The following is an 18,046-nucleotide window of genomic DNA, read 5'->3' as shown; positions in this document are numbered from 1 at the left end:
GAGAATAACATATCTCGTAAAACAAAAAATGAGTACTTAAAAAATAATAACCTTAGCGGAACGGGACTTAAGGGTTTCTTGTCATAAATTGGATATCGAATTATCGATCTACCAATAATTTAGGTTGGAAAGCCACTTTGAATAGCTAACAATTATGATAACTGCTGTGAATGATTGCAACAATAACAGAAAGTCTACACACACAGCAGATCTGTGCATATGCACAGATTTTGTTGTGGGGCCCACCACGGGTCCCACACAAATCATCCGAGCCGTTCATTAAATATAAAATATTTTTTCAAAAGTTTCCGTAAAAAATAAGCTCAATTCAATACCTATAGGTGCTCGATCCAACCATATAACTTTTCATTATCCGAAAATCTGAATGAAAAGTTAAATTGTTGGATGAAGCACCTATTGATATTGGATTGAGTTTATTTTTTACGGAGACCCTTGAAAAAATATTTTACATTTAATGAACGGCTCGGATGATTTGTGTGGGACCCGTGTGGGCCCCACAATGAAATCTGTGCACAATCTGTGCACAGATCTGCTGTGTACGTAGCATGACTCCAACAATAAATGAACTTTACTTCGTTTGTCTTTATTTTTATTTTTATCAACAGGCAAAATATTTCATTCAAAAGTCCGAAGGCAAAGATTACATCACAATAAACTAGAGTAAACCAAAACTATCAAAAACTAAAACACGAGCAACTGCACAAAGCATAAGCTAAAAGGCTCTATAACGCATACTGCCGAAATAGACCAGCATTAGGTTCCGACATAGGAGTACCCAACGAAAAACCCAGCTCAAACCATAGGCAAGAAACACAGATGAAATCTTTAGTGTAAACCCCATAGATCTTGGCCGGCTCGTGGCTCAATCGAGACCCTTCAAGCTGGAATGGTTTAGAGAGAGCAGGGGAATTTTTCAAGAGGCACACCTACCTTGTTTTGGTCCAATTGCTTTAGATGTTTAGGGACCAATGAGCACACATCGTAACTTCGTTTGGTTCCTAGTTTAATTGTGTAGAAGTCAGCTGAGGAATGACATTTCGGAAACCATATGAAGTTAGTCTTCGGATTGAGTCATACTGCGGTTGAACTGGATAAATGTATCAACACAATTGGATTGGCCAAGATGCCCCAAGCTGGTTTTGGGGCATGAAAGTCCCAAAATTGTACTTCTACGTTTGTAGCCTTTGGAATCTGACGTGAACTGTTGGACTGAAGCATGAAGTAACTGGGGGTAGCTAGTCAAAGAAACAACATACTCTCACTATTCTCTCAGGCCACTCTGCTACGTATCTCTCTTGGTCTGTAATTTGTCACCAAACAATAGACTTCAATTTAACATTAAAGTAAGAGTTGAGGCAACAAACATCATCTTGGACCCAAAGTAATGGCCACCGGGGGATGCACGGTAACACAGCTATCTGCATGTAGCACGATTCCAAACTAGTAAAGGCCATAGATTCAATAAAACTAGGCCATAGATCCAATAAAACTATATTGCAAGAGTTTGTGCCTTGCTCCATAATCTCATTTGATGGTCTCCCTGGTACGTAGAAAGGTATCCAACATAGACCGTCTCCAACTTCAGACTCCGAAGAACATGGAATAATCAGTATCCCATTAACCGTGGCATACCCTTCTTCAACAAGTACCGAGTCGAGACACAATATTTGGTTGATTCTTTCAACCAGGAACCACTGCAAACAAGCAAAAGAGAATACCCAAATATAAGAAAGCCATAGTGTTGAATTGAATGAAAGGGGTGCAAGTATGCTTACGCGAGATTCATGATTTTTGTTAAAGCCAACAGTAGCCATGTTTCTTGGGCCTTTCCTCACCAGAGTGGAACCTGAGGATTTCTTCTGATAAAGATTGAATAGCAGAGTTGTTACAGCATTAGCAACTTGAGACCGTTTGATGCCATAACAGAAACAAATTTCCAAGTTCGAAACCTCTAACTTACAAGGGGAGATTAAACACCTGTGGCGCTCTAATCTTCTTGAGCATCCACTTGACTTGGATTGTTCCAAGAAACTACTCTTGTAGTCCTAAATACGAGAGTAGATCTAACATAGGAAATCAAAAAAGAAAACACATCAATGATACTTGGTATTACTAAGGCTTGCTATCACCTAAAAGATGCTCTCCACTGCTGTGCCTATGACTTCTTGAACAGGCAAAAAACTTGAAACAGACTAGGAACAACTAGCAGGAAATTTTCAGTACGCATGCAATTGACAGCATAATGTCCTATGCAAACAAATTACAGGAGGACAAAGAGCCAAGTAGAGTATCAGACAACAAAAAGTCTAGAACCACCCAAGAAACACACCCAAATGCACAAATACTCGCATAAATGTGTGGGGCTCACACACACTACACCACTAGTGTGTATGTGTTTGTGTATCTGGGGGTGTGTTTTGGTAGACTTGTTGATCGGACAATGCCTGACACAGAATGCAGGCTAGGATAGTCCAGATGTCATTCCAATTGTTACGCTTAATACCAACACTTCAATAAGCAAAACTAAAAAAGAAAAAGAAAAGGAAACAAACTCTGCAGATTGCAGGCAAAGCAAAGAACTTCCAGCTAAGCAACAGCATATCTCACAATGAAACATAATCAAATAATCAAAAGTTGACAATATTATGAGAAACAGAAGTTTATGGCTGACCAGACATAATGAACACTCGTACTATCATCATTTACAAGAATTTCCTGCAGGAAGAACCACCGTGGTCACATTCCAATATCTAATTAGATCTGATTCCTGCATTCAGTAGTTGATTCAAACATTATGAGAAACAGCAGTTTATGGCTGACTAGACATAAGGACACTCGTACTATCATCATCCATAAGAATTTCCTGCAGGAAGAAAAACCGTGGTTATATTCCAATATCTAATTAGATCTGATTCCTGCATTCAGTAGTTGATTCAAACATTGTGAGAAGCCGGTATTTTGTACTAAACAAACCTGCTGGGAAATACAATTCATAGTAACATACTTGGCTAGTCCATTAACACAATGACTCAGCGTTTCTGGTGTTTGGCAGTCTTTCGTACTAGTTAGATGATAATTTTGAATCATTAATGTTCACAAGAAGTAACAACATGCCATCATCATTTTTCTTGGTTCGTTCCCCAGACAGCATTGTGTTTGTCTCTCTAGTTTCAAGTGTCCCTAAATGCCCCATTATCAATATGTTCATTTTACATCCAATAAGCCAGAGTAAACATGATAGAGACAAATAATCCTTATCTTACACGTAAACAAAATTTAGACATGCAGATCTACCAGCCAGTGTTCTTTCCAATTTTTGGGTACACACAGTACCAGCCTCTGCTGATCTAACAAGGAAGCTCCCAATGAAACAATGAGAAAAACAGCAAAATTTCAAGGCAGAAAATACTTCAGAATCGAAGGCTTAATTAACAGCACTACGAGCATAAGTTAAAAATGAACAGTCTTGACATGCATCCGTAGAGGCCAGGCCAGAGGAAGCTGCTTTTCCCGGTAGAAGAATGAGAAGTCAGTGGCTGAAAACTCCCAATATTAGATAAAAAGAGTTAATAGCTTGGGTACTAACTACCAATATAAACAAGTTGCAATTGGCACAAAGACTGAATTGCCACACACACACACACACACAGACCAAAGATAAACATGCGCAGACTTGGTGATGCAAAATGCAGGAAGAAAGGCTTGAATAACACGAGCTATTGCAGCTCAAAACCAGTATATAAATATAACAGATTACACTAAATACCGAACTCTGAAACTATAATTCCTCAATTCCAACCAAATATAAGGTTACCTCCTATTGTCAAAACCCATGGCAAAAAAGACAGGAGCAAACAAGCAGGCACGCAAGAAGTAGCTACTAATGAGTCATTTGCTTCAAATCCATGATCCAACATTCAGAGACCAAGCGATTAACCTTTTGCTTATGAGTCATGCACAATCAACTAAGCCTCACAGCTGAGCTTACCACAAACCACATACACTTGACTTATTAAATTTTTCATCCCGAGATGAGTTCCACAAAAGATTCAACAACCAAACTAGAGCAGATGTTAACAATGGGCACAAGATACTTGCACCCAACGGCTAGACCAGCTGCCAAATACTTAATAACCAGTAATCTATGGCATAGAGCAAACAAGCTGCCAAATCACAGTATAAAACGAACAAAAAACTCATACATAAAAGCCACTAGGCATAAATTCCTAGTTGAAAGATTAATGACCAAATATTACAATCTCAGGTCTTAACAAAATGAACCCTCCAACGAGCACCCTACAAACAAGCAAAAAAAGAACTAGAAAAAAGAAGAAGAAAGACCAAAAACATAGTGAAAAAGAAAACATTAGATCCCCTAGCTTTGGAAAGTGTTAAGAGAGAAGGTAGAAGATGGAGAACAAGCCAGTCCCCATCTTTCCCTGCATTATATAAACAAAGACAAGAGCTAAAAAGCCCAGTAAAACTACTTAAGAGTGCATTTACCAAGACTTTCTACAACAGGATGGCGCCAACAGAAATTATTAATAAATCTGTCAGAGAAGAGGCTTACAGTAACACGGGACGATTAAACACGTCACCGTCACCAATGCTCTTCTCTGAGCTTCCATTCCCCGCTCCATCATCCTTAGGTTGCTCCTCCGCAGGCACTTCACCCTGTGCATCAGCAACTTCTTCCATACAAACACTATCATAACCGTGAATCCCCACTCCTTCACCCTTGAACTGATTCTCACCAATCACTTCCTTATCTGCAACCACAAACTCTTCCATACCAACACTTTTATTGCCGTGAATTCCAACACCTCCATCCTTAGACATATTCACATCAATAACTTCTTGCTTTGCATTTGCGCTCTCTTCCATACAAACATCCCTTACACACCCATTATTCTCTTGTCCCTCAGTATTATGCTCCTCCTCCTTTGCATCAACTTCCCCACCCTCTTCGTTATTCTCTTCCACCACCTCATCATTATTCCCCTCACTCTCATTATCAGAAACATTCTCCACAAACTCATTAACTCCATCCACTCCTTGCTTCTGCCTCTCAAGATACTGCAACCTCCTCCTCAAGTCATCAAACTCCCTCTCCATCAAGAAAAGCCTCTCCTTCAAAATCAAATTCTCATCTTCCAATTGAGCTATATGGCTATCCTGATCATCCACCCTGTTCTCTAAAACATTATTGTAATCCACACCATAGTTGGGATAAATCATCTCGAACCGGCTCAAATCGTGATCCAACCTCCTCTCCACCTCAACATGCTCTTCTACATCGCTCTCGCTCGATCCCACTTCCTCTTCCTCATCATCCTCATGTCCATCCGCTTCATTCCTCAGCCTAATTAGCCCCTTCATGGATCCATACCCATCGACCCCCCACTCCTCCTTCGCCATATCACCCAAAACCTCTCTAGATGGTGAAAAGATCGGCGTTGGAAGTACCGCAGGTGTCACAGGACAAGGCGAAACTAGAGACGCAATCCCACCCGATTTCTTAGCCCTAATTATAAACGAAGTCGTGTTGCGAGGAGCATAAGGAGCAAATCTGTTATTGTTAGTACCACCACCACTATATTTCTTCTTATTAGGGTAAAACTTCCTCGCCCTAATTCGATTCTGATGCTGTAGCTCGTTTAATGTAGGAGGCTTATAACCCCCTCCACCACCACCACCACCAACTAACCCGGAACCGCTGCCGCTACCACCGGCTATTATAACCGGCTTTTCCTTCCTTCTCTTATCATTACTATTTCCCTTTTTACCCCCTTTCCAATTACGAGGTTTTGAACCAACAAAACCACCCTGCTGTTGCTGCAGCTTCATCATAAGGTTAGGGTTAGGGTTAGGAAACTTCATCATGTCCATCGAGGTCTGATGCGGCGGCCACATCCGATTATTATAGCTCCGCTGCTGCTGCTGCTGTGATTGGTTGATCATGAACTGCTGAGACTGAGCCATGATTTGAGGGTTTGGCTGCGGAGGTTGAGTCAGAGGAGGCGGCTGATTCATCATCAATTGGGTATGATGAGGATTATTCATTACCTGTGGAGGAGGAATTGGTGGATTGTTCATCATCTGTGACGGATCGTTCATTGCGCAAAATCAGATCAACGAAATAAAACCCTAGAAACCAAACCAAACCAAAACACAAAGAAGATCCTAATTAAAACCGTTAATGGCTCGATTTTTCGAATTTGAATAATCGTCAAACAGAAAACGGAAATCTCTAACGGCCAGATCAAAAACCCTAGAAATCAGAGGAAATTGAAGGAGAATTCCACTTATTCGTGCTTATCGATTCGAATCCAGGCCAGGAATAGGACGATTGAAGACATTTTCTCTCTCCTCTTTCTCTCTCTCTCTCTCTCTGAATCACGATTTGTTTCTGTTGTCGAGAGATAATCTACTGGGTCTCGGCTCGGAAAGGATACGTCGCTTGTGGTGCAGGATGGCGTGGTGCTGGGGAGAGCCTTTTTATAGGCGGTGAGGATGGGATGGACGGTTAGATCTTAATGTTGAGCATGGACGGTAGAGATTGAGAGTACGTGTTGGATACAGCTACTCTGGATCAGATTAGATTACACTCCGTTTTGCTAAGAAAAAACATACGAGTAATAAGTATTTATTTTTTGAATTAAAGATAATATATTTTGAAAGAATAATTTATCTCGTAAAATAGAAAATAAATATTTAAAAAATAAAAATCTTAGCGGACAGAGCCTTTAGTGCACTAGAGGAGTGTAGTATGCCTTGATAGGTATTACAAAGTCAAAGACTTCTCATCTTATAGAAAATTATTTTTGATATAATGAATGCTAATGAGATAGATAGATAAATAAAGTTTTTGAGAACCGTGCAGAAAGAAAAATATTTTCCACGAAGATGGAAAAAGAACAAATGAATCTATTTGATATGGACCGTTAAGGAAACTATAAACTTATAGAAAAAGATAGGTAATTGGATTAAAACACTTATATGTGTTCAATTGAACTAATTTCCACAAGGCAACTCGAAAAATTAATGTATAGATAATGAAGAGCGCAAATTTGTTGGATCCTAGAATGGCCCCATACATACACCATCTATACCATGGACGTTGGTACGCATACTATTTTGGATAGTAAAAGTGGTAGTATTTCACTGTGAAGCCAACCGTGGAGCCCTAGGCTACACTCACGTACTAGTAAATTACTTCATCCGTCCGGATTTAATAGTTTTTTTTGGGAGTTCGTGTCATTTTTCAATCGATTATATCTTCTAATTTATAATGTTTTACGTGATTTCGAAAATATTGTATTATAGAACTAATCGAGATCTATCAAACAAGATTCATATTCGATATGAAATTCATTAAGAATTCAAAGATATAACCCATTTTTTTAGTAGTACACTACAAACAGCCTCTTGTCCTTTTGAAGGGATTAGCAAGTCTCCATACATCATCTAGTTATCCCAGTACTATTAGAGCGGACTCGAATGTGATCCACATGGTTTATCTTGTAATTATTTATAATAAAAACTGCATTTGAATTTTTTTTAACTAATCAGTTACGTCGTTATCGACGTAACTGGATCTGAGACTCTTGTTCTGTGCATGAGCGCTCCACTTGCGGAAAATCTCACCTTGCTTATCTTCTTATTTCGTTAAGTAAGAAGAACAATGAAAATGTGAGCACATTTTTTCTGTAAAACGATGACAAATATAATTAAAATTTAACCGTCTAATTTTTTACATAAAGAAGTGCAAATTGATCAAAGTACACCTAGCAATATCCGATCAAATTGAGCTTTTAAACTTTGTAATTTATATAAGATGAATGATTTTGAATAATATATTTGGACGCCGAGATGGGCCCATTAGCTTACATAAACACCAAAAAAGGAAGCAAACAATTAGCCTATTAGCTGATAAAAATAATAATAATAATAGCCTATTAGCTTTACAACAATCCTGAGGAACTATCAAAGAGACCCGCAAAAAATCAGCTGCGATACTTGGTGGCTAGTGAAACTTGAGAGTTTGCATGAATAATGGAGAAAAAGCATGCAGATCAAACTAAAATTTTGCATGCATCGCTCCATAGACAAAACTAATGTTGAACGGTTCAAATCAAATATCCTGACCCGGGGTGAGCCCGAATTGGCTGCACTACCCATGCATAATCGTGTTTGAGGGAGGGAAAAATGATCTTGTCGTAGAACTTTGAACTGAAAAATTAAGGAATGGTTCCCAGGCAAATTGCAAGATTGACTGGATATATTACGTCCTTGCACTGCCACCACTTCTCCCCCCTCCTACACACATACATACAAATGCACCACATCTTAACAATGGGTGGTAAAGATCAATAAATTTCTTTTTTGCTATTCAGAAAAGAAAAAAAAAAACCAATGAGCGGTAAAGGTCAAATACAGATCAGATTACATATTACAATAAAGAACAGAGAACAATGAACATTGAGGTTCAACAGAAGAAAAATAAAACCAGGAACAGGTGAGAGAGAATGACCACAAAGCGTGTTTCAAGAGAAGACAGTATAATTGTAGTTCTCTCTGGAGGCAATACCAAGTGCAACGAGTTTGGAAGATCAGATTTATGATGTATCAAAAAGAACAATATTAATAATAAAAACAAAAAGCCAAGCTTACATAAAGCTAAACTGTGAACAGGTTGTTACAAACTTACAACCGCGCGCAAGCGCACTCACACGCAATGGTTGAGTTTTTGAATTGTGAAACCATAGTAGACTATAATGTACAACAAATTTCTAATTGATGGAATGCAACCACTTTCTAGTTCCTCAGTTGGCAAAGTACATAAAGCTAAATGGTTGAACCTAAGTAACCTCTCATGCACAAAAATAACTACAAGGTTAGGCATGTACTTATAAGCCATTGTTGGGGTTGTTTCCAGCAAGGATAAGAGAGATTTCCAACCCTCGGCTGAATGCTTGGTTGAACATAAGACGGGTTTGGAATGTGGAGATGAATGGAAACCATGAAAAGAGTGCTATTGGGATGAAGATGAGCATCCCCATTCCAGCATCATATAAACGTGCCATGGAGCGAATGGATTTCCATAACCCGAATTTCTTTGTCAGAGGCTTCCAAGCCGCAGCAATCTGGAAATCATTAACAGTTAATGTCACAGAACACAAAGTCAGGAATTTATGGATCGAAAACAAGACGAATAGAATAAGCATATGTAAAACGAAGACTAAAAGTTCATTATTTTTTCTTCCCGGATTCACTCCTGAGGTTGCATTGCATCTCACTGAAATTAGATGGTACTAACCGTGCAATGCAATTGAACTTGCTAAAGGAACTGACAGCGCTTATTTTTACACCTAGAAATGTTGCTTCAAAAGTCTAAAAACTTGATAAGTGCTGAATTGTACAAATTTATGCCCTCCCAACTTGCAGTTGTTATGTCTCTTAACATGGTTTTGGTGGATTCTAATCTGTTTGTGCGGTTGTAAGTCACTATAGCCGTTCACATGAAAATTGGGGTTGGAAACTCAGAAGTCCACAACGAGTTACCAAAGTGAAGACCAAGTGAGCCAAGGGCACAACAGAGAGAATTCTAACATTCTGAAGAACGGACCCCCGACAGGATTAATATGAGCCCGAGCAAAATACCCACTTGACTGCTCAGATTAGTTGTCGGCTTTGAGTCTTTTGACCCTTTTAACTCTTAATTTTTACCTAGAACCACAACGGGGGAACTTAAAACATAGTTGTCCGAGGTTTAGACGAGGCACACAAAAGAAGAGACCTATGATGCAATTTCCATGGAGTTGAAACCTCCATAATGGGCTGCTAAAACTCCATCTCAGGATCGAGAAGAAACAGTAATCGATTAACCCAGCTTTGTACTTAGTTAAACTTAAGATTGTATAATTCATAAAGACGGGAGGGAATAGATAATGACTTCTTGAGCGTTTGGTGGCTTCATAAACATGTACGCAGTAATGAACTTGAACATAACCTGTCTGGAGTCAGCATTTGCTGCCTGTGTAGTTATTGTCCTCGAGACAAGAGGAGACAGCCTGAGGACTGTTGGGTAAAAAACCCGATCACCCGCACAACGGAAGCGTAACGTAAAACAATCACACACAAAAGAGACAAGATTACGTGGTTCCCCAAACTCGGGTACGTCCACAGAGAGAGAAAAACTTCCACTAATATTGAATGAGTACAATGAGATACAAAATACCCTACTCTAGCTCTCAAGCTCTTGGTATTTTTATCTCCCTCAAACTCACAATTTTCTCACTCACAATTTTCTCTCTGCAGTAACTCACACATGCACAAAGAAAGTATTGACTTTTCTCTGTTCTCTGCCTTCTCCTTTTTCTCTTAACCCACGGCACACACTATGCTCTACTTTAAATACACCTAGAATTGGCACTAGCACAGGTGACTCTTCCACTGCCGAGAATTATCTAGAGCCAAGCTCAACAAATGCTCTTTAATGCACTGCCAGCCACCAAATCATTAATTCAAAAAACACACTTACTTCTCCAGCCAACTAATTCCATTAAAATCTCTTTTTCTTTTTCCAAACAGTATTAACACCACATGGGCAAAACCCAACAAGGACGATGATTACACAGCCTGCAATATCGACTCTAAACAGGTTATGTGAGTTCATGTATTCACACATCTCCATAAAGCCACCAAAAGCTCAAGAAGCCATTTTCTTCTACCCTACAACATAGTTAGGATTGTTCGGGGTTTAAAGGAGGCACACAAATGACAAGGAGATAGTTGATGAAACTTTCCATGGAGACTTAAATATAAGACTACGGATTCTATATCCATCACGATTCACGGGCAGCTAAACCTCCATCGTATGTTTTAGATGAAAAACTTAGTCTTACGATTTCCTATTCTACTCAATGGTTGTATAACACGATTGGAATAACTCTACCTTCCCTTTGAATGTTATTTGGGGTACTCATGCTCTCTGACCAAGGTAGCTTTTCTTTCAGATTGTGCAGCTTAAAGGAAGAGTCTCAACATTTACAATCTCATTTGAATATGTCAAAATATTATATTTATTGTCGTTTCATGTGTAAACAAGATGCAAAACCGGTGATAGCCATCTCAGGACCTCGGTCCTGTCTTTGCTTAGAGAGGCTCAGTTATTTCCCGGAGTGTTGGAGCTTCTTTTTGTTTGGAGAGGTAGACAGGTTGGGAAGAGGAAATTATGGAAATGATTCCCTTTGCATGATATGTAATCTGGCGGGAAGCAAGCAAATAGATAATGTTTTGAAGGTTTAAAAAAACCTTTAAAGTAGGCTCAAAGGTTTTTATTTGTTATTAGTTCGTAGGGCTGGGATTTGGGGATTGTCATTCTTCCAAGGGTCAATTGCTTGATATGATTTGACCTTTTTGTGGCATTCCTTAATCCCTTGGTTTATCTTTTAGTGTATCCTTGTAAAAACATAGCAGTGTCTAGGGAGTTTACAGGAGCCAAAGTTTAAAGACATTTTGTAGTTCGGATTTTCATGGTCTCTCCTCAACAAGTTAAAAGAAAATTGCACATTTAAGAAACAAAGAAACAATAACTGTAATCGGACAACTTACGGATAGAATTCCCCACCCAGTGGGAACAAATGCCAAGATGGAAGCAAAAATATCCGCAACTGATAGATCCGTTAATATTACAGCAACAATCAAACCGGCCAGTACAAGTAAGAAGGAAAGCCCTTGGATAAAGCGCAGCAGCAGCTGAAAATTAACGGATATCTTCTGGCTGAATGTGAATACCTGTAAAAGCCCAAAATGCAAGAGAGGACCCAGATTACATATCCAAAAATAGCATGTTCAAAGGTTCAAAGTTTAGCATTCATGGTTCAAACTTATGAGTAGACCTTGAAAAGAATTATGAGCACTGCCAGCACAATCCACGAGAAGCCATACACCTACAAAGGGAAAATTTTAACAGCAGCCAGCAATCAGTTCTGCTTCATAGGTCTCTGATTATACAAAAGCTTACATAAGTAGCAAACAACACTTTCTTAATCCTTATTATGTTAAAACCTACAAAAACAAAAAAACCGAGCTTAAATTTTAAATTCTGGCTCAGCCTTAGACTGCTTTCAAAGAGGAATATAATGGAATCTATTTTCTGTTCGCACAGGAATTAAGACAAATAGCTTATGACAACTATATATGTGAAGGACCTTGAAGCAAACAAATATTACCAAAACAGGTGCAAAATAGAAAAGAAAATACATGCAAAATAATATGCAAGGGCAAGAAGAATTGAACCTAGAACAACAACAGGACTTTGGCATAAAATAAATAGGCATAAAGAAAACCATTTCCATCTAAGAGCAAAGTTATTACCGACAAGGATGTCTCTGTTCCTTGTAAATGAAGCTTGTAGACAACGCCATACTGGAAGATGAAAAATCTGAGGCTCAGAATAGTCTCCATCACCCTCCCTGAAAATGTTCGAATATGTGCCTGTGTACACACAAAATGGAATGTCATCAATGGAAGTCAAAATAAAACTTGAAAAACTGACGCGCCTTGGAATCTTGAAATACGATCCGAGACCCAATGGTAAAAGTCCAATGCCTATACTATAAATTATTAAGGAAAATTACAAATGAATGGATGGCTGTGTGAGTAGCTTTGCTGTAGCTCAGGCCCACATCGCCTCTGTGTTTCCAAAACTATGTTGCTTTTCTTAATACCATGATATAATGTACAAAACCTAAACATTTAAAAAGTTTTGGCTGTTAGATAGAGGAGCTAATATTTGTTTGTGACCTCGTTAAATGCAGATGTAAACCAAAAAATATCCTCAAGATGTGATATCCAAATGTCATCATTTTGGAGCAATGCCACCAGTCTATCAGTACAAACTGCATGAGGCACAGATACTGTACGACACAGACATGTGGATACGTTATTTCTCCAGATCGTATGACAAGGACATGTTGAATTACATATTCATCGATTGTTGTCAAATTGTGAATCGAATCAACAAAACAAAATGGTCCTTTTACAGGTCCTTAATTGAATTGAATCATGAATCTCTCTGATTCGTCATGATTTCCCAAATGAAAAAGTATAATTCATGCATTTTGGTGACAAAAGTACATAGTGAAATGAAAAGTTTAGGCCTTAATCAATAAAAAACTTGTGTTACATGATGAATTGATAACCATGAGGTCTTTGACTGCAACTTGCAAGAGATGTGGATACGTGAATCCAATTTATGGCCCTTTAGGTGGAAAAGAGTTAAAAGTACAAACAAACCCTTCAATGGTCTTTAGGGTCATCGTATGCCATCTTTTCTTCGCCTTTTTTTGTTACTGTCAAAATAAATTTTTCCTCCGGTTACTTAAGTGCAGTATGAGAGAGATATTTACTATTGATGGTAAACAAGGAGAAACAAAGGAAAAGGAGGGATATGTTTTGTTATGAAACAAAAGACCTTGAAAGACTAGTTTGAACCCTTTCTCTACCGAAAGAAATGCAAAAAGGAGCTAAAATCAAATTCAGCAAATCGAAACATCATCGATTCAACGCACCGACTCACATATTTCATTCATCGATTAAGTTATAATTCACGAATATGTTTTTTGATTCATGCAACCCTCTGTATTGATTACCCATCAGATCATTGAATACGAATAGTGAAGCGTACAATCCTTACAAAAAGGTATACAAGTATACAACTATATACTTATGTATATAATATGATCATAAAGTTTGCGTCCAATGAAAAGAATATAGACGGACTAAAGACTTGAGAAGTCCTTACATAAGTAGGGTATGGAAACCGCTAGGATGCTACTCATAATTACGTTTTCTAGGTAGATTATATTCTTTATCAGTTATACAGAGATACATTGTATAATTTGTACATTGCCTAACAAGAAAACAGTGTAATAGACCGTAGTAGTTAATTATCACCATAACTTATCTGGGAGACAAAGTTGAAAGCATACATAATTGCAACATACATTTCATCCTCCTAAAGCCTCTTCTTTAAAAACTCATTAATGTATCTTTTGCATGTCTCTATAAATATCAAGAGAGTTTTGATATGTCAAGTCTTCAATTGTCTACTCGTTTATGATAGTGGTAACACCAAATTTCAACTTTTCTAGAATCACACGTTACGAAGTGTCTAAGAAATGTCAGACATGTAGAAAAAAAAGTGTCAGACAAGTGTGTCAGAATAAGGATTTTCTAACTATGGACACGTGTTGGACATGGAAATGTCACCTTTGACGTGTCTATGCGTCTTATTTGCAAACTAAAGAAGCTGTTAATGCAAAAAATGAGCAAAGATAGGTACCAAAAAGACGATAATGTCTAGTACCAAGGTGACCTGGCTTCCAAAGACGATTGCTACCCCAAAAACTAAGGCACGTCAAATAGCAACCGATGCATAAGTTTGAAGATATATGTTTCAAAGGGACAGACTACAGTAACATTGGGTGCATCTTTATAGAACCTCAAAAGATATTTTTAAACATGATGTTTGCAAGACAAGAACGACATCACTGATTTAATCTACCATAGGCATATCAAACGAGTTCTATTGATCAACACAACCATCTAGATGCAGAATTAATACCAGTTCTTCATCCCACCAAGCTTCCCAGCTTTCTTGTCCCTTCACTCCAATTCCACCTCTATAAAGAAGCCAATTTGTCCAGTCTCTGAAGTCCTCTACTGTCCTGAAACAGACAAAACAGGCTAAAAATTACAGCATAAATTAAGCAGAATGTCAGCTAATTAGTGTGTAAATTTGTATACAAACATTTACATCTAGGTATATAAGTACATATATTAAGAGTAGAACAGTCCTTACTTCTGCCACTCAAACCCGGAAGGGTTAAACAAATACGGAGCAAAAAGCCAAGAAAGAGCCATGAACCAACTGCTAAGTGAAAGAAGAATGTAGGAGAGTGCTCCGCCTTGATTATATCCATATGCAAGGAATACTACCAACAAAAGCACAACTTCCAATCTGAAGACATTACGGAGAAAACAATAACTGCTCTGAACACGGGATAGTAAACGCGCGCGCGCGCGCACACACACACACAGAGAGAGAGAGAGACCCTTTAACAAAATGACTGCGGGAGTACAGCCTGTAATTCTCTGCAAATCTAATATGACGAACCACAAATCCCCTACCAGTTGCTTGATACTGCAAAGAAATTCTGATTAATAATGAAAGGGCCCACCAGACAAATAATTGAATAAGCGACAGGTACAAAGAGAGTAAAAGACCCAACCCTTGCTCCACCATGGAGAATAGTGCGACCGAAATAATGTGTTCTTGTGCCCAGGGAGAATGTGAAGAAGACAGTACAGAGCTGAAGCTGCATAGTGACAAAACTAACAACAGCCTGCGGCAGCACAAAAGGAGGCCAGAAGCGTGATAGTTAAACCTTTGATTTGCTCAAGCGCAGGAAACATGAAGAGGAAATGAAGTACATATTTGAAAGTAAAGAAATGGCCAGACCGAAAAGCATTTTAAGTACTGATCTGTAGAAATAAATTTTTAGGAGGCATTAAACATTACAAGAACAAAATAACTATAGTAAGCCCTCCATATACATGTATAAGTGAAAAACGATCGACCACAACACAAAGGACATCGGCTCTTCAAAAATCAGTAACCAACGGAAATGTTCTCATGCAAAATGCTAGGGCACCATTCATGGTTAGAAACTGTACCCTGAGAAATCCCTGTTCCAAAATGAAACCCAAGATCATTGGCACAGCGGTGAAAACACCAATTTGAAAGAGAAACTGTGCATTCAGAGCAGCATTCAGAGCAGCATTATCCATAACTTCAGCTCTTGATTGTACATCTTCACCAACTCCAGATAACGCCTGAAACAAGATAATGTCCAAATCTCCCACCGATTAATAAGGAATTTGTATACGCGTACGTACCATATATAGAAGTGATGACCTAAATAGTTGCCAAATTAGATAAGAAAAACTTACTAAATATGCCTTCCCATAGAGGAAAATGTACACAGTCAGCACAGTTAACTGCACATAAGTCAGAAGAGTCATGTCAGGATTCACCTATTACAAAATTGTAAGATGCTGCACTACACTATACCCAATTCCATGATTTAGCACATTAAATATTTCAATTAGCCCTCTTGACCCAAAACTTAAGATGTTAGAGAATTGGACCAACTAGTCCCATCAACTTCCCACACCAGCTGTAAGGGTCAGCAGTCAGCTACCATTCGATTTTCTTGGTTTAAGGTAAGGCTCTTTATGTCCCCCTCATTTCTTGTACCTTGCTTTATCACATATGGGGGGCCACTATTTCAGTGTACAACTTTTTGAGAGCTGCCACTTTGTGCCTATATTGCCAGTCCTCCCCCACCCATACCCTCATCGATTGAATAATAAATTCTTCCTCTTTCTGTCAGGGGTTTCCGGAAAAAAGTGCTCACATCTACCATCACTTGTAGCGCTACTAGTAGGGTGAGAGAGATTAACACAAAATGAACCGAATTTTTTGAGCACATACTGAGCAGAATGTGCATGAAACACAATGAACACAAGTAGAAGAAGACGTGAAATCAGTTATCTTATGGACCAATAACCTGTTATGTTACCAGTAGTCCCAAAATCTCAAGCTGTTAGGAAATGGGCTCAACAATGTATGTCAAGCTATCTAATACCCTCCCTCACGTGCTACCCTGTCTTGCATGTGGAAATGCAAATTTTTCATAGATAGACGAAACAGAAGACGAATGGGAGAAGCAAAATGCAAATGGTGAACAAATGGAAACACAAAGACTTGAACCCAATACCTTTCCCAAACAGAGCATGTTAAGTTACCACTGGTCCCAAAAGCTTAAGCGGTTATGAAATGGGATCAACAATGTATATCAACCTATCTAGTAGTACCTCATACCATGTCAAACAAACCATGATCAGAAGCCAATAGTGAGAGGGCCCTAAAACAAACTCATAGACAACTTCCAAGTTCATTGTTTTATCTTCATATAGTTCTATACATGTTAATGACATTCGTTTACAGTCCTACTCATTGAGGTGTGAACAGTGGCGGAGTCGGGATTTTGACCGGAGGGGGGCCAGCTTTACAATATATTACCTTCGTACAATGATTCTAGCCTAATCCAGTTAAAGTATACCAATCATTTTGTTTTTTTTTCTTTAAACTACTTCATCAGTCACCTGCTTATTCTTTATTTATGAAAGAGATTGAGAAATGAGAACGTAAAATAACTGGTTTTTTATCAAATCAAACCAATTATTAAAATTATAGGTAGCTATACACATAATTATCAATATTATTCAAAATTAGGTCTATACAAAATAAAAAATTTAATACTCGGGCAGCTCGGGGGGGGGGGGGGGGGGGGGGGGGGCGGCGGAACATAGGTCTGCCCATTGATATGAACCCAAAAAGGTAACCCAGAGTAAATAAGCACGTCCAATATAAGGAGTAGAATAACATCAAAGCCATTAAGTAATGGATGCTACATGTCACCAAATTTTATTTCGGAAGGAAGTCATACAATAAGTATTCCCCTGTCAACAACTTTTATTTTTTTACAGTACCTTGAGAAAATCGGTAACGCACAATTAAATTATCAACATTCTCCATACAAAATCAAAACATTCTAATCTTACTTCAAGGTTTGTCCATTCTTGAAACCTGAATAACCAGATTCAGACACTTCATGATTCAATTTGAACAGAAAAAAATGTAGTGATAAAAAATAAAGCATAGAGGCATTGCATACCATAGTGCAAAAATAGTATCCAACAGTAGTAAAGTAGAATGACATCATTCGGAAGAAATCAAAAAGCTGCCCAAGTCTGTAAACATCTCGACTAAGAACTTGTTCACCATTACCACCAGCAACTTTCCCTTCAAACAAGGCAATTTGATTGAGCCCGACATCTCGTCCCTTACCAACCTGTATAAATCTCAATCAGAATCTTTCGACCCCAACAC

The 18,046-nt window shown here is 38.5% G+C and overlaps 3 protein-coding genes across 13 annotated transcripts in view; 1 reads left to right on the top strand and 2 right to left on the bottom strand.

Moving 5' to 3' along the window:
- LOC131313743 (probable plastid-lipid-associated protein 12, chloroplastic) overlaps window positions 1–18,046 on the top strand; it is a 43,217-nt gene that overhangs the window by 12,937 nt on the left and 12,234 nt on the right. The window lies entirely within an intron of this gene.
- On the bottom strand, window positions 1,328–6,504 carry LOC131313741 (uncharacterized). Of its 6 annotated transcripts, none has more exons than XR_009196298.1 (4): window positions 4,592–6,504; window positions 1,982–2,084; window positions 1,797–1,880; window positions 1,328–1,715 (listed from the first exon to the last, which is right to left on the bottom strand). XR_009196298.1 is itself a non-coding variant. In XM_058342231.1 (2 exons), exons 1-2 carry the CDS (start codon window positions 6,136–6,138, stop codon window positions 1,628–1,630), a joined length of 1,635 nt encoding a protein of 544 aa, XP_058198214.1. In that variant the 5' UTR covers window positions 6,139–6,504; the 3' UTR covers window positions 1,328–1,627. The 6 variants fall into 6 exon arrangements, 1 of the variants encoding a protein (XP_058198214.1); XR_009196297.1 differs by having other exon boundaries at window positions 1,797–1,877; XR_009196299.1 differs by having other exon boundaries at window positions 1,999–2,084.
- Window positions 8,665–18,046, bottom strand: part of LOC131313740 (callose synthase 9) — a 60,233-nt gene continuing 50,851 nt past the window's right edge. For 5 of the 6 annotated variants that reach the window (XM_058342227.1, XM_058342228.1, XM_058342229.1 and 2 more), the window contains 11 exons: window positions 17,832–18,008; window positions 16,042–16,089; window positions 15,766–15,924; window positions 15,321–15,434; window positions 15,144–15,232; window positions 14,891–15,049; window positions 14,654–14,756; window positions 12,403–12,522; window positions 11,925–11,975; window positions 11,638–11,820; window positions 8,665–9,167 (listed from right to left, as the gene is read on the bottom strand). In XM_058342227.1, the coding sequence (XP_058198210.1) occupies window positions 8,931–9,167; window positions 11,638–11,820; window positions 11,925–11,975; window positions 12,403–12,522; window positions 14,654–14,756; window positions 14,891–15,049; window positions 15,144–15,232; window positions 15,321–15,434; window positions 15,766–15,924; window positions 16,042–16,089; window positions 17,832–18,008 (1,440 nt within the window). In that variant the 3' untranslated portion in view covers window positions 8,665–8,930. Of the gene's footprint in view, window positions 9,871–9,931; window positions 10,103–10,648; window positions 10,663–11,637; window positions 11,821–11,924; window positions 11,976–12,402; window positions 12,523–14,653; window positions 14,757–14,890; window positions 15,050–15,143; window positions 15,233–15,320; window positions 15,435–15,765; window positions 15,925–16,041; window positions 16,090–17,831; window positions 18,009–18,046 lie in introns of all 6 variants that reach the window. The other variant, XR_009196295.1, reaches the window with a different exon arrangement.

Source organism: Rhododendron vialii, chromosome 13a, assembly GCF_030253575.1.
Source record: "Rhododendron vialii isolate Sample 1 chromosome 13a, ASM3025357v1".
In the NCBI taxonomy this organism is placed as follows: domain Eukaryota; kingdom Viridiplantae; phylum Streptophyta; class Magnoliopsida; order Ericales; family Ericaceae; genus Rhododendron; species Rhododendron vialii.
This window is presented reverse-complemented; position numbering and strand designations above follow the sequence as displayed.

What these genes read in the sequence shown, in the direction of transcription:
- LOC131313741 (XM_058342231.1), bottom strand. Translation starts at nt 6,138, where the DNA reads ATGAACGATCCGTCACAGATGATGAACAATCCACCAATTCCTCCTCCA. An exon ending in TTTAATCGTCCCGTGTTACT is followed by an intron (nt 1,716 to 4,591) that starts GTAAGCCTCTTC and finishes GCTTGTTTGCAG; the next exon opens with TGGTTCCTGGTTGAAAGAAT.